This window comes from Calliphora vicina, chromosome 5 (genome assembly GCF_958450345.1).
Source record: "Calliphora vicina chromosome 5, idCalVici1.1, whole genome shotgun sequence".
Lineage (NCBI taxonomy): Eukaryota > Metazoa > Arthropoda > Insecta > Diptera > Calliphoridae > Calliphora > Calliphora vicina.
This window is the reverse complement of record NC_088784.1, coordinates 62,475,781-62,491,890: the sequence shown is the minus strand read 5'-3', so window position 1 is coordinate 62,491,890 and position 16,110 is coordinate 62,475,781. Positions and strand designations below refer to the sequence as shown.

The window sequence follows — 16,110 nt, the reverse complement described above, 5'->3', positions numbered from 1 at the left end:
AATTGTAATTAAGAATCTGTTATTTGTTAATATTCATTCTATTCATAAAAGAATAGATTTTTTGTATTGTAGTTTATGATTTTATTAAAATTAATTATTTAAGTTTGGCAATACTATTTGCATTTAAACGTATGTATGTATATTTGTTTGTATGTTCAAGTTGTTGGTCCCCTATACAGCTGTTTTTAGAACTTGTATACATATGTATGTATGTCCAAGATGACGTATACGTTCTACCTCAGACAATACAAATATCTTTCATACGCTATGTGTGTCAATTTAATATGCACCACTTTAACAAAAACACTTTATCAAATAGTGCTGCCAGAGCATATCTTTATTAATTATTTCGACAAATGGAAAAAATTCCATATATCATGAATTCAAATATAATGAGAATTATGTATATAAGCAACATTGGTATAAACACTAGGATATTCATATGTGTTCAGTGTTTTTATTGGGGCTAAGCGCGGATTATGTGACTTTGGACAACCCGTTTTTGTACCCTTCACTTTCATGAGAAGGGTATATATGTATGTATAAGTTTGTCATTCCGTTTGTAATTTCCACAATATAATTTTCCGACCCTATAAAGTATATATGGATCCTTATAGATAGCGGAGTCGATTAAGCCATGTCAGTCTGTCTGTTGGAATCAACTTTCCGAAGCCCCTAAATAACTTACATACACTATTTATACATCAATATCTCCGGATCTCCGACTCGGTTGCTATTTATAATGGAGAAAATCGGTCCACAAATGGCTGAGATATAAGAAAAAACCCGGACAACCTCGATTTTTGACCTATATCTGGATTACTAAGTCATTAATATAGACAATATGGATACCTAAAGATTCATATTTCAAAGACCTTTGCAACGAAGTATATAAGACCATTGGACCTACAATGGGTCAAAATCGAAAAAAATATTTTTTAACCCGAATTTTTTTTTTCGCTAATACAAAAAAAAAATTAAAAGCCAAAAATTTTGTTTTTAAATTTAAAAAAAAAATTCGAAAAAATTTTTTTCCAAAAAATGAAAACAACTTTGGAAAAAAAATAAATTTGTTTAGAGTTTGGAGATAATTATTTTATTTTTTTTATCCAAAAAACGCAAATAGTTCTTTTTAGAAATGTATCAACCTGAATCGAATCTATATTTAAAATTTGCGGTAACGGGAAGAATCCACTGTTTTACTATAAAAAATAAAAAGAGTAATACAAATTTGAGAAAATGTTGACTTTAAAATATCGTTTTTGTGGGTGAGGTTTTTATTATAAAATGACCCGAAAAAAATGTTATCGTAAATAACACAACATTTGCCATCGCGTGATGCTAGGACTAACATTTTGTTATAGTCCTAGTATAAATACATATATATTTAGACCAGGTATATTTTTTTAGCTCAAGATTTTTCCTTATAGACCACAAGTGAAGGAAAATAGCTATGTATGTTTTTATCCATGGATTTTGAGATATATTGGCGCGAGATATATAGGAGATATGGGCAAATCCTGCGTGACGAACGTTTCATTCGTACACGTTTTCATATTTAAATTTGAAAATTTTTTGGGTTTTCAAATAAGATACCTCCAACTTATACTGTACGTGAGTTTTAAGTGCAATTCCAAATAGCATATGATATTACCTCTTAATTGCCATTCCTTGCAAAATAACTGATCGCAAAGTTTTGTGACGCACGTTACAAAAAATGGAAGTAACATTAAAAGTTGAAATGTTTTTTCGTTATTTTAGCGAATTTTGCATAATAAATCACACAAAATCTTATTCCTAAAACTAAGATGAATGAAAGAGAATTCTAATATAACTTATTTGCATGAACAAACATTACCCGTTTTTATAAAAAGCCGAGAACATTTTGTGACGCACGTTACGTGACGTTCGTTACAAATTATCCAGATGCTTGAAAATAATCTCCTTTTCCGTGAGAAGTTGTGAAAAATTCCATTCAAAGTGAAATTACTCAAAATTTGTATTTAAATTGAATGGTGAAAAATATAGCTGTCAATCGGACCATCTTGCTAACACATTAAAAAATTCAATTTTTTATATAAAATGATTTTTGTATGAATGACCATCGAAATACATTTTGTTTATATATAAAATATAATATACTTATCTAGTCAAATATTACAATTAAAAATTTCAAGTTTGATTCATTTAAAATATTTTTGTTGGTAGACTTTTTCTGGGACTTGCCCATATGCATTGGCGTATATAGGAGGGTGCTGGGGTGTGCAAAACCACCACAGACTCGCATCTGCCCACCCCAGATAAAAATTTGGAAAGTCGCAGAAAGATTTTTTTGGATTTGTAGATTGTTCCGTTATGAGATTCCTGAAAACACCAAAAGAAAAAACAAAATACGCAAGGCAATGAAACCAACACACATCCAAACATACGTTTAATTGTATAAAAAACAACAACAACGCTAAAAGAAACAAAACACAAAAAAAAAACAAAATACGCAAAGCTTGCACATCCAACCATACGTTTTGTTGCTTTTTTGTCAAAGCATGCAATACATTGTGTTTTTTGATGAAATTTTCAGAGGTTGTCTCGGATTTTTGCTCATATCTCCGTTATTTATGGACGGATTTTGCTGATTTTAAATAGCAAAATTCTCGAAAGTATGTCTGACAGAATTGTTGAAGATTTGGATCCCGGAGATATCTGGGGCCTTCAGAAAATTGATTTCAACAGACAGACAGACAGACGGACATGGCTTAATCGACTCCGCTATCTATAAGGATCCAGAATATATATACTTTATAGGGTCGGAAATGAAAAATGTAGAAATTACAAACGGAATGACAAACTTATATATACCCTTCTCACGAAGGTGAAGGGTATAAAAAGCCTAAGCCAAGCTCTTCAAATTAAACAGTATAAAATAAACAGCCTTTGGATAACTAGATGGAGTTGTAGATATGAAAATTGTAAGTCAGTAATTAAAAATTACGCTGTAATTAAAAGTGTTCTTGAAGATTTTTATATAGAATCAACATAAGGTAAAAGCTAAAATCTGGATTCTATTCCTTTAGTTGATTATTGGAAGTTAAATATATAAAAATATTTTATAAAATAAATTAGCAGTTTTAAATATTAAAAATGAAGTAGTTATGTTAGCAAACTGAATTTTTGTGATATATTAGTTTTGCTTAATAAAAAATTATTTTTTTTATAAAAAAAATTGTTTATTTTTACTATTTGGAAGGACAATTGCCCACCCCAGAGTAATAGTCTAGCTACGCTTATGCCCATATGTATAATTATAAACCGATAATCAGAAAATGAAGCAATATGGTTATTGCCTACTTGAAACTAAATAATATCCATATGACTAAAAAGACTATGTGATTACCGAATATGATTACAATCAGAAGACCCAATGTCAATTTGTTTGTGATGTCTCATGGAGTTCAAGATATACCGACTGATATTTCTAACATGACATATAAACTAAAAAGTTATTAGAACTTCGAAATTCTGAAACCCTGACTATTTTGTCAACCAGAACACTTTAATAAAATGTGTAATAAAAATTGTATTACGGATATCAAAAATATTTTCGAAGGAATTTTACAAATTGCTAAAACGTAAGGTAGCTCAAGAAGTTTTAGTAACCCTTTACTTTAACATTAAACAAAGTAATATATTATTTTTTTTGCTTTAGCACGACTTAAATAATATTGAAGTATGTATGTAGTACTATTAAAGTGCTTTCGTTAGATATGTTTCAATGTTCATTAATTTAGAAAATTCAAAGAGTTTCATATTAAAACTTCCATAAAGTTTACTTTTCTCTGTTCTCACTTTATTCAAGTTCATGTATATGTATGTCTAGTTTAATATTTCTAGGTTTATTAATTTATTATTTTTTTAGAATAAACAAAAGGTGCCGCTAATTCTATCTTTATTGCATGTGTATAAGTTAATTAATTTAGTGAATTCAAGAACCCTTAGAAGGAAAACGTTTCACAAAGTCCTCATTTCTAAATTCACACTCATTTAAGATCATATGTGTTTAATTTCTTATTTTCAAGGTTATTATAACCAATATTGGAAAAATTCCTGAAATAATTGTTTATCAAGAATTTTTAAAAAAGGCCTCTGAATAACAGTTAAATATAACCAATATTATTTTGGTCTTTGATAACAATTATTAAAGATTTTTATTTTTTTGGTCTTCTGTAAACATTATGAAAGGTTTTTTCGGAAGTGGGCCTTTTTACACAAATTACACAATTTGTTTTTAAATTTTTCTCAAAGATGTAATGTAAAAAAATTAGCTTAAAATATTACTTATAATAATTTTTGAAATCATTATAAACACTCTACTTCAGGCAACGGTCGAAAATAGTGAATTTTTTAATTATTTCTAAGTTTATCATTAAACAAAAAAATCTAGCATCGATGTTTTCAAATTTCTTCACAAATTTTAATTAATAAATTTATTGGAATAGATCTGTCATTTAACTGTTATCCGTTTTCAAAATAATTTAAAAAAAATATCATAGAAATATACAGTGGTCGACATAATTAAATTATGCAAAATTATTCATAAAAAAACAATAAAAAAAACATATACAAAAGTCTACATACGACCACAGCATGTCCTGGTTTTTTTTAATACTAACAGATAAGCATGCAATTTATTAAGTCTATAGTTCAAACAATATTCAGTAACTTTGAAAACACTGGTAGAGTTAAAAACAAGCTGCGAAGTGGTCGCCGGTTCATTTTAAAAGAAGTCATCAAAAACTCAAAAGTTAATACCACGAAATTGGCCAAAGAACTCGCAACAAGATCAGAAGTTATTGTTCATCCACGAACAATTCAAAGAACCTTAAATAATTAAAGCAGAACTCCTCGAAAATTAGCAAACGGATCGCAAACTTCGTTTGGAATTCGCCCAAAAGCACTTTGAAAAGGACATGGAATTCTGGAAGCGAGTTTTGTTCACTGATGAGTTGAAGTATAACATATTTGGAAGTGATGGGAGAGATTAAGTATGGCGCAAAACAAATACAGCAATGGATCCGAAAAACTTACTCGCTACAGTTAAGCATGGTGTTGGCAGTGTGATGGTTTCTGAAGTTGGAAAGTTAGTGTTTATTGAGGATAATATGAATCGTTATCAGTACAAATCCATTTTGGAACAAAATTTGAGAGCATCCGTTGATATTTTAACTCTTGGTTAAATTTGGATTTTTCAGCAAGAAAGCGATCCGAAACATTGGTCTCAAATTGTCAAAGATTCTCTACTCTACCATGCCCCATGACAATTATACACACCACCTCAAAGCCCGGACTTAATTAAATGTTATTGAGCACGTGTGGGAAATTCTACAACGGAAGATCCGAAAACATCTTATTACTTGTGCACCAATGTTAAAGGAGAACCTTCCAGAAGAATGGCAAAATATAACGTCCGCAGAACTGGAAAATTTAGTTGCTTATTTTTTTATTTTTTTATATTACTAAAAATGCATTTGAAATAAAACTGCATCATTACTTTTACTTATTATGGTTTAGAAGTCCGCGAGTTACGAAAATAATGGTCGTATGTAGACTTTTGTCGGTCACTGTATGTATGTTTTATTAAATGAACAAAAAAAATATTTTTTTTATTATCATTCGTGAATCATCTATGGTTATGGCATGATGGGGTTTATGTATAGAAATTCTAGGGTGTTCAAAGTTACCTACATTCTTAAATCCTTGTATATGTTACTAGTTCGTAAAATATTGGAGTATTGTTCAATTATTTTTGACCATTACATACTTACATATCGTCAAATGAAATGCAAAAATGCGTAACATTGGATATTGGTACAGCACATCAAGGCTTCACAAATTTTTAGCTTTCTATTTTTAATAATAACGACTTTATTGAAGAAAGAAAATCATATTTGTAACAACACTTTAAATTTCATTAGGTTTAAAATTTAAAAAAGTGTTGATAGGCCCTTTTGCATTTTAGGGGACGATATATAAAATGGAATCTTATCGTACTGAATGTATTAATTTTTTAACTTTATTTTCAATTATTATGTTGTCCTAGTGATAACTGCAATGTACAGGTTAACTGAAGTGTTCGTATATTCAATCCGCCTAGCGATGTTTTTGAAGTCACTTTTCATAACATATCAACTTGAATATTTTCGGTTGCTATATCTTTTAGAAATATAATGCAGTGTATAATTATTATGAATAATTTTTAATTCTAATTGTGATAAAACAAATATTTAAAATGTTAAACTTGAAAAGCGCATATCTAAAATCCAACTACATGGGGCTCGTGTTAGCATTATCAAATCATTATAATTGTTTCCAGGACGTGCTTTTAAAATACTTATACATATGCGAGCAGGAGATAGGCTTGAAGATTTTCCTTCACTGCATTATTGAGGCATTTTAATATACAAAGCTCCACCTCATTAAACATACAGTTAAATTTATACGAAATATTTGTATATATCGTTACTTTAATATAGAAACGACCTAACTCGTTTTTCCCAAAATTTTGATTTTTCCATACTTCGATAGATAATCCCGTAATACACCATTAATAATTAAAAAAAATTGCAACTACAGAACTTTAAGTTTTATTAAGTTGGAAACAACTTCTCCTCTAATGTAAGGAAAATGTTAGTTAGGGCCTTTCTATATTAAGGTAGCGATATACTCAGTATGTATTAAAGCGCACAAATTTTTATCACAATAATACAATTTGCTACAATAAAATTTAAATGCAATCATGTTAGTATGGCATGTATTTAACTTTAAATTAATGCTTTGTTCAATTTATAAAATTTATGACAATGGATCAAAATTGAAAAGGAAATTGAATGCAGTATCCTACATTAATACAGGTGGAGATGCTGTAATGCGCTTTAAAAATTGTTAATGACACCCAAACAAAATTGTTCACATTCGGAATCACCATCTTTATTGAGACCAAGTAATACTATAAAAATAACATAATAATAAATCTCTTTTTAATATGAATTATGAGTTATCCAAACGAAACTTAGCACTAATAGTTAATGCAAGTATTAAATGTCTCGTAAATTCATTAATAAATTTACAATTTTATCTCGATGCTTTTAAGAGTTCTACAATCACAGAACTCAGGCCTGAGACTAATTACACGGTGCTACGATGGAGAAAGGACTTTGAAAACGACCTAGCGTGGGTTATAGGTCTTGCTGAAAACATTACAAATTGTGTCTAAAACTTTCAGAAACACCCTCAAATTCAGAAGTTATTCTAAGTGATGTTAGTCAACTTATCGACCGGTAACTCAGTAAATTTTTGTCCGCTTTTAAATTTTTTAACGTGTTTGGGAAGAAAACATAATCTACACTAGGAAAAGAAGGTTCTTCCAGTAAAGGTACACAACTTCGTGTTCTCGAAATAGTTCCTCCTGGGATGTCATCGGAGGAATCATCCTTCAATAGTTTTAGCTGATACAACAACCGCCAAAATACCGTACCAAAATAATCCAAATTAATGTTAGACCCCTTTCACACTAGGCAATTTAGTTGCGCAAGTCTCTTGCCCAACAAAACAACATGCAAAATTTTCTTCTCCTTAACCCGACATCTACAAACACAAGAGACTTGCGCAACTAAATTGTCTAGTGTGAAAGGGGTCTTACCGTTGCCTTTTAACTGTAAGCAATGTTGGAAAATTATTGTAGTCAATCATGGACGAATCAATTTTTCTGAAGTTTCATGTTTTATGATGATGTATTACACAGTACAATACATGATTTTGGGACTCAGGATTGAGTCCCATTTGTTAAATTGGCTGCATTAATAATTTAATGGCCATACGAATTTTTTTAACTCAAGGTGGATTTTTATCACTTTTTCTATATTTTAACACGGTTATATCTCGGTATACCGTACGGAATATCTCTTTTGTGTCTGAAGCAAAGTTTTTTAATGGCAAAATTTTTACAAAAACTGAAAAAATTGCATATTTTCCACCTGAAAATGGACCTCAAAACTTTGAGCGACGAGAAGGGCAACCTTCTTAGAAGAAGCTAAAAAAAATGTTGGTAGTATTTTAGGTCATTGCGAAAGTATTCAGCGGGTACCGTTTCAACATTTTTTTTTTTTTTTTTGTATAATAAATATTTTATTTATTTTTTCTTCAATTTATATAACCAAGCCTTAGGGGCCATTAATGGCTAATAAAAGCTACTAAATAAACATTTCAAACATTTAATTCTAAGGGACACGCTAATGGTCATTTATTCCAAGAAATTTGCTATAAATAATAAGGAATTCACATCACAATTTTTGGCACTTGAAAACTGTAATGCTTGTGCAACAAAATTAAAAAAATACTCGAGGTGACCGACCAACTTTGGACATGGTTTAAAAATAGTTGGGAAACACTGATGTAACCTGTTATATATTAAACTACTAATCGATTTGTTTATAACAAATTTATTCATTAAAACTCCCATTTTTAATAATTCACAAATAATTTATAACATACAATAATTGTTTGTTTTTTTTCAAAATCTTTTGTTTATTTAATATTTTAAATGTGTATAAGTTTAGGCTCACTATCTTTAGTTTAGTTTATTTTATTTAAATAATTTTATATATAAAACACACACACACAATATATGTAGTTTGGTTTTCTTGTTTGATTTCATGTAAAACTTAAAAAGTAAAGAAATTAAAAGTGTAAATGGAGACAATTGAACTAAAAGTTAAAACAAAACTAGAAAGAATCCTTAACCGCGTTAAAGAAAAATATATGTATATTTATAAAACTAAAAAATTTAGCGCAACGAAGTTGCAAAGAAAAATAAACTAAATCACAAATTAATCTCAATTATTTGAAGCTAATTTTGATAATATTGAAAAGAATATTGTAGTTTAAGTTTTATAAAAATGAGGTTGTTTTTACAAAAAAGCCAATTGTTATATTTACGAATGTTTTGTTGTTTTATTTATAAATATTTATATTATAAAGTTTTTTGCACAATATTTTTTTTTTTAATTTTTAGTTAATAATTATATTTTAATTGTAATAATTGTGTTTTTATGTAGCTTCAAGTGAAATTTATATTTTTTTGCTATAGATTTCACTTTTTATGACTGTTTTCTTTTTGGTTATCAAGAGATAGAATTTTAAATTGTTTTTTTTAATATTATTTTTCTTTTTGTATATGGTTGTCTAATTATTAAAAAGGAGAAGAATTTAATTTCAGAGAAAGTTCGTTTTTTCTATAATTTGTTTTTTTTTAGTTTTTTTCATCGTAAAGATGGTGTAAAAAATAAAATACAAGTATTTTTTCACTGTTAGTTTGATGTCGGTTTTATTTGTTTGTTTTTTTACTTAAAGTTGCATGAAAAAAGCCGAGCAAATTTTAACAACAACCGCTACTGGCTGACCCAGCTTGATTACCAGAACCGGGCAGTGCAGGATTTGTCGGGGAATGCTGTTGACCAATTTTAATACCGTTGGCCTGAAAGAAAAAAAGTAAAATAAATTATTTTTTTATAATAGCATTTTAAAATTTGATAATAATTTTGTTAACAAATTATACGTTTAACAAGTAGGCGTCAATAAATTTACCGTCCGTTCCGGCTATGCTGATTATTAATACTAATTTTGTTTTAAGTATAAATTGATAACCGGTTAAATAAATAAAATTATAGAAAATACATTATATCACATATACAGTAGAAGACAAAACCGTTCATAAAAAGTCCCGAAATTTTTGTATTACAGAAGAATTTTATTGTTCACTAAAAATATTAATTAATTTTAAAAGATTATCAATTTACTAACTTAAACGATACACAAAAACTAAATTTAAAAATTGGATTAAATACAATATACTAATTTTAAATCAAAAGTAAAATTAATATTTTGTATGAACACGTGATTTTTTTAGAGCTTTGTTTCTTTCTGGCATATATTTCCGAAATGTTTGAGCTTATATTTTGCCATGCTAGAGGGGCTCGCTCCCACAAATCAACATGGAGAGTCTTTTTCGACAAAAATTTTCCGTTTCAAAATTATCCAAATGTGCTCGATAGGGTTTAAATATGTGAACTGGGAGCAGTGAATTCGAGCAGTTTGATTTCGTTATCAACAAACCATTTTTTTGTTATTTTCGCGGTGTTCTTAGGATCATTGTCCTGCATAAATATTTCTTGTTGACCATGTTCAACACCGAATATATACAGAGACTTGGGAGATAAGAGTCCTCCAATATGGTGATACTGTCTGTGGCACTCATAATACCAATGATACGCCGATGTACACCGAGCTCATTGCCACGAAAACATCCATAAACCATGATTGATCCACCCCCCAAATTTCATAGTTTGACATACATATGTGCGATAACAACCATGTGTGTCCATCTGACACCACCCGATTAATTTTAGTTTCATCATTCAAAATTGACAGTTGACTTCATGGGCCTTTCTAAGTCCTTAATTAATCTAATTGCAGAAGAAAATGATTAAGAGCGTTACAATTCGATCATCAGCAGAAAATACCACAATTTCGTGGGAATGATAAATTATTTTGTTTTTTTTTATTTTATTGTAAAGTCCGATAGAAACTTTGTATTTTTAAGCAATTAATCGGTACGAAACGCAATTTTGTACATCTTCCACGATGTTTTTCTTCAAAACAGAATTTATAGCTTTATTCATTATAAAGTAACTGAAGATTTATTAAAGAATTTAAAAGGTTTAATATTTACTTAATTTTCATCTTGTAATATCAGAATTTAATTTAATTTTTCACAAAATCTATTGGCGGACAATACTGTTCACATGTAACTTCGTTCAGATGTGATTCAAAAAATGTATAAAGTTCCGTTAGTTTAAGAGTGAGTTACCAGATAATAGTAAATAGAGTGCTTAACAATTTTAAAAAAAATGTTATCAGACCAGTTGTTATGTGAATGAAATAATGTGAAAACTAAAATTTCAACTACTTTATCTTTTACTGTACATTAGGTGACCCCAAACTAATTTTTGTGGATGTTCCCAACTAAATAAATAAAAACTAAATTCATTCTAAGATACCGTTTCTCAAAAAAAAATTCTGAGTTCAGTATTTGGTGAGCTGAATCAAATGTTAAAAGGTCATTTTTAGATTTTTAATTTTTTTATATATTTGCAATGATGCTAGACCATTTGCACAAGATTGTGAATACCGCTATTATGTTCCATTGTCTATATATTTGTTCTTATACAAAGGCTAAGAACGCCTTTGTATGAATTGAAATACATTTTTGCAATAAGATATACCTATAAATTCTGGTATTTAAAAATACACTTTCATTTAACCCAGCATTTAAAAAATAAATTCGAAGAAAAATGTTCCTCAAATTTAAACACTTATTTAATTTACCTCATTATTGATATCGAAAACACCTTCTTGAATCTTCTCATAAATTTCTTTGGCTGTATTAATAAAAGCTTCCTCAACATTGGCGGCGGTACGTGCTGATGTTTCCATAAAGACTAAACCATGTTCACGGGCGAAGGCTTCACCCTCCTCCTTTTTAACCTCACGTCTTGACTCTAAATCGCTGGATAACAAAAACAAAAGTGTAAGTTGTAAGTTATTCATAAAATGCCATCACAAATAAAATAATATTTCTGTTTACCTTTTATTTCCTATCAACATTATAACCATATTGGAATTTGAATGTTGTCGGGCATCCTCTAACCATGTTGTCAAATGGTTAAAAGTTTCACGTCTTGTAATGTCATATACCAACAAAGCCCCAGCTGCACCACGATAATATGATCGTGTTATTGATCTGAATGCCTCTTGACCAGCGGTATCCCATATCTGTAATTTGATTTGTTTGCCATCGATAGTTATCATGCGGGCACCGAATTCAACACCAATTGTTAAATCATGCACAGGTTGGAAACGTTTATCGGTAAATTGTAGTAGGAGGCATGATTTACCAACACCTGAAAATTAAATAAAGTGAAATCAAATTACAAATTTATATTTTAGATCTGTTTAAGAATTAATGTATTTAAGTTTAATAGAGAATACATTTTAAAATTAGTTTGATTAGATACTATTAGTTAGATTAGGTACGGACGTATAAGTAATACCAAGATGTTTACCCCTTGGGTATCACAACGGGATCAGTTTTGAATGGACCCAAGTGAGCTGCTTGAAGAGTGGCTACAAATGGAACCTAACCTAACCTAGATTTGGTACTGATTAGTCAGTTTTTAGGTATGATTCATTTTTCATGTTGGCTAATTTTGTTACTATTATACATACATTTCGGAAATTTTAACAAAAAAAAAAATACTTCGCTGAAATGTGAATTTAAAAAATGCTCGAATTCGTTTATATGAACTCGAAACTTAACAAAATTGCAGAATATACATATACATAATACTATATTCGATATGTAAAAAGATGTTGGGGCTGTAGGCCAAAGGACATTTTCGGTATTGTTTATGGTAGTGGATAATGTTAGACTAGAGAGAGCAGTACTTTTCATTATTTTCCAGGCACTCAGTCCTAAGAATTCTTCTGGGATGGTTAGTTTTTTTGGTTATTTAATCTCTTCTATTACTATCATATTTTTCTAGCTTTACTTAACTAAGTCTTGAAGGGAATCACAATGGATCCGTAGGTGTCCGAGTGGAAGTGTGCTTTTTGTACACTACCATTCTAAGCTAAGCTATTCGTCTGTGCCGTGTAGACTTTTTGCATTCCCGGAAAAGAAAATCTGTTCATTCCCAGGAATTTTTTAATACAAAATTATCAAAATTAATAAAGTACCCAGTAACAAGTTTTGTCATTACACATAAAAAACTAATTTCTAAAACGTTTTAATTCAAGTATTTATTAGATATTCAACTGGTTCAAAAACACAAATTTCAAATACTTGATTCAATTACGAAATAATTCAAACCAGTTGATATTTAATAAATAGTTGAATTAAAACTGTTTAGAAATTACTTTTTTCTGTGTACGAAAACTGCTGTCATTTAAAATACTATTAGACAATTTTGTCTTTAACCATCTGTTTTTTTACTTTTTTAGTAAATAAGATTTCATTTAAATTGCAATATTTTGTTTTATAGACAGTTCTGAAACATTATCAATAATTTTGGGGATGATGATGAACTTATCAGTGAACAAACAGCTGTTTAATTTCCCCCAAAATAGAATAGAGAAAAAAAGCAATTGACAACACCCACCAACACCAAATAAGTAAATATAACAGTATTTGTGTTTACATGCAAGAAGACGGACGATAATAAAGAACACAAAAATTACCCCAATGTATAAAAAATCCATTTTACCCAACTCCACTTCATACAACTTACATATACATACATTCTCTTGCTAAAATGTAATTTTAAACTAGTTAGTCTTGTTACTTTAGTAAAGAAAAATTCATAGAAAAAATAAAATAAGGGGGTGTTTTTGGCTGACTCAACTCAACCCCAAATAGTAAAATTGCCAAAGCAACAACAACAGTAATAAATCTATTCGTAGGAAATAGCAGACAAAGGAAAACATAACAAAAACAGTACACATACACATCAGTACAAACAATAACTACTCTAGCCAAACTCAACAACCCCCGTATAACATCATCATTGACAACAACAACGCCAATAACTACCCAGCAGTTCTAGAAGACTGTCCCGAAATAGTGATTTTACCTATCATTTAGTATGACAACTAGTTCCATAACTAGCTGGTTATTTTAGCACATGTATGTCAAAAGCAAGGGGTCAACTGTCTCTTTTTGATTACAATGAGACTGTATAATTGCTGGTCCAATGTCGTCAACTCATTGGATTCACATAAAGGTGACTAGTTACCTAACTGGTTACTTAGTTACTTTGACCACAAAATGTCCTATAAATAATCTCATCAAAAGTACAACCACCGATTGCTTATAAACAACACTTCCTCCCGCAACTACCCCATAAGTTTGCTTCCGGTGAGTAAAATAACTACTTTCTAAAATGTAGCACTAAATAAACGTTTAAATTGACTACACTGTAGATTACTTAGAGACACTTAAGTGACAATTGTCTTCACGCTAGATTACATGGAATATATAGTAACTAATTGTCTCTGCACTACAAAGAGCACATAGGCGTCAAATAACCCAAAATATATAAATTGGAGTCAGTCAAGTGATCAGACATTAGTGACAATTACTGTTTATAAGGGCTACATTGACTACTTGCTTAACTACTGGGTACATTCTGATATATACATACACATATTTATAATGAAAAATAACAACAAAAAACGACCAGCAACAATCACCATCTAGCTAACTTTACACCGAGTACAAAAATTATTGATTTTTCAACCATGACAAAGGAAACTTTAGTATTCATAAAAATTGATTTTGGCCCATAAAAAATTTATTTTACATTTAATTAAAATAGTTTATATTTAATGCATTTCATGTTAACATATGTACGACTGTATGAAAATCATAAGATTTCATAATTGAACAGATTTCTAAAATCGACCTATCATTTTTTATTGCTAATATTTTCAATATTCTTTTGTTTTTTACTTTCACATACCTGTATCACCAATTATAATATATTTGAATAAATAGGCGTAAGACATCTTAAAACTTTGAGTTGTTTTGTTTAACTTCAAGTCGTTAAAAAATTTATTAAATATTTATCACAATTATTTTAATATTTTTTTTATGAATTATTTAGGATTTCTGCAATATTTTTTTCACTACGCAATTCGTGTTAAGTTTTTCATACAACAACAACTTGTGTTCTCTTTCTTTGTCTCTGCTTTGACTTGATGTAGGAAGTGTTCCGAATTTAAGAGTTGTCTACTTGTAAAAATCTAAAAACGCTACATTCGACTATGCTTTTTATTGCGTTTTTTTTAATATTGTTCATTTATTTTGCTAAATAAACATTAATTTTTGTATATAGAAGTAAATATATACATTTTTGATTAATTAGAAGAATTTTATATATCTGAAGATAACACAGTAATATAAAAGTGAACGAAAAAATATGCACGAATTCTGATGTAGCAATTCTGTTTTTTTGGAGTCCATTTTAGTGTAATAACGATATTCTTAATGTTTCAAATTCAAAACATCATAAATATTTTATTTTGAAATTAATTTTAAAAGATATGAGTTTTCTCATTCAAAAAGAAAAGGATTTGTAAAAATCAGTTAGATCCCTTTCACACTAGGCATTTTAGTTGCGCAAGTCTCTTGTGTTTGTAACTGCCAGAGGTAATGTCGGGTTAGGAGAAGAAAATTTTACATGCTGTTTTGGGCAAGAGACTTGCGCAACTAAATTGCCTAGTGTGAAAGGGGTATTACGGTAGTTCAAAGAATACTTAAGCATTTGTATGAAAAAACCAAAATTTTGGTGTCACATAATTACACTAAGCTAACCCGAAAATTTAATTTAAATTATTTTACAATTAATTTGAATAATTTTGCAAATCGGAAGATAATTGACCCAAAAAGTATTTTTTTTTTTAAATTTTTATGAAATTAATGCTCTTCTGTCATATTCAGAAATAATTATTATAGTTATCAATGGAATTTTGTAAGAAAAATGTGCTTAGTAAACCATTATTAACTTTAATAATAGTTTTTGAACAAGAGGATATTTAAATAAAAATATGTACATAAATCTGTATTTTGTATAAAAAAAATATCACTGATCCGGCCAAAAAAATCAAGCAACACACATTTCACATTCATATTATTTTTGTTTAATATTATTACCTTATAAAAAAGGAAATATAATACAAAATTTGCGGTGATATAATAATTTATACCACGAATTGATATGTTCTTTATCCAAACGTATGCTATAAAATAAAATACATAGTTTTTCTCAAATTGAAGTTAATGTAGAATATATACGAGTATTTTCAAACAGAAAAACAGCCAGAATAGCCATAATATTAATAAAGATTAACCATATAACAGTGTCGCATTTTAAAATTAGCTGCGACAATAACCTTTTTTTTGTTGTATCTTCCTCCATTTCTTAACAATACATCTGGCATCTC

The 16,110-nt window shown here is 29.1% G+C and overlaps 1 protein-coding gene across 1 annotated transcript; it reads right to left on the bottom strand.

Moving 5' to 3' along the window:
- Positions 1–8,549: 8,549 nt before the first annotated feature.
- Rab2 (RAS oncogene family member Rab2) lies at positions 8,550–14,817 on the bottom strand. The gene is made up of 4 exons (XM_065512161.1): positions 14,628–14,817; positions 11,696–12,011; positions 11,437–11,617; positions 8,550–9,526 (listed from the first exon to the last, which is right to left on the bottom strand). The coding sequence occupies exons 1-4, from the start codon at positions 14,671–14,673 to the stop codon at positions 9,428–9,430; spliced, it is 642 nt and encodes a 213-aa protein (XP_065368233.1). The 5' UTR covers positions 14,674–14,817; the 3' UTR covers positions 8,550–9,427.
- Positions 14,818–16,110: the final 1,293 nt, after the last annotated feature.

Bases quoted from the DNA above. Each gene is read 5' to 3' on its own strand.
- Rab2 (XM_065512161.1), bottom strand. From the start codon at position 14,673: ATGTCTTACGCCTATTTATTCAAATATATTATAATTGGTGATACAG. The intron at 12,012-14,627 runs GTATGTGAAAGT...TTTAATTTTCAG, and splicing joins TATTATAATTGGTGATACAG to GTGTTGGTAAATCATGCCTC. The intron at 11,618-11,695 runs GTAAACAGAAAT...TTTGTTATCCAG, and splicing joins ATGTTGATAGGAAATAAAAG to CGATTTAGAGTCAAGACGTG.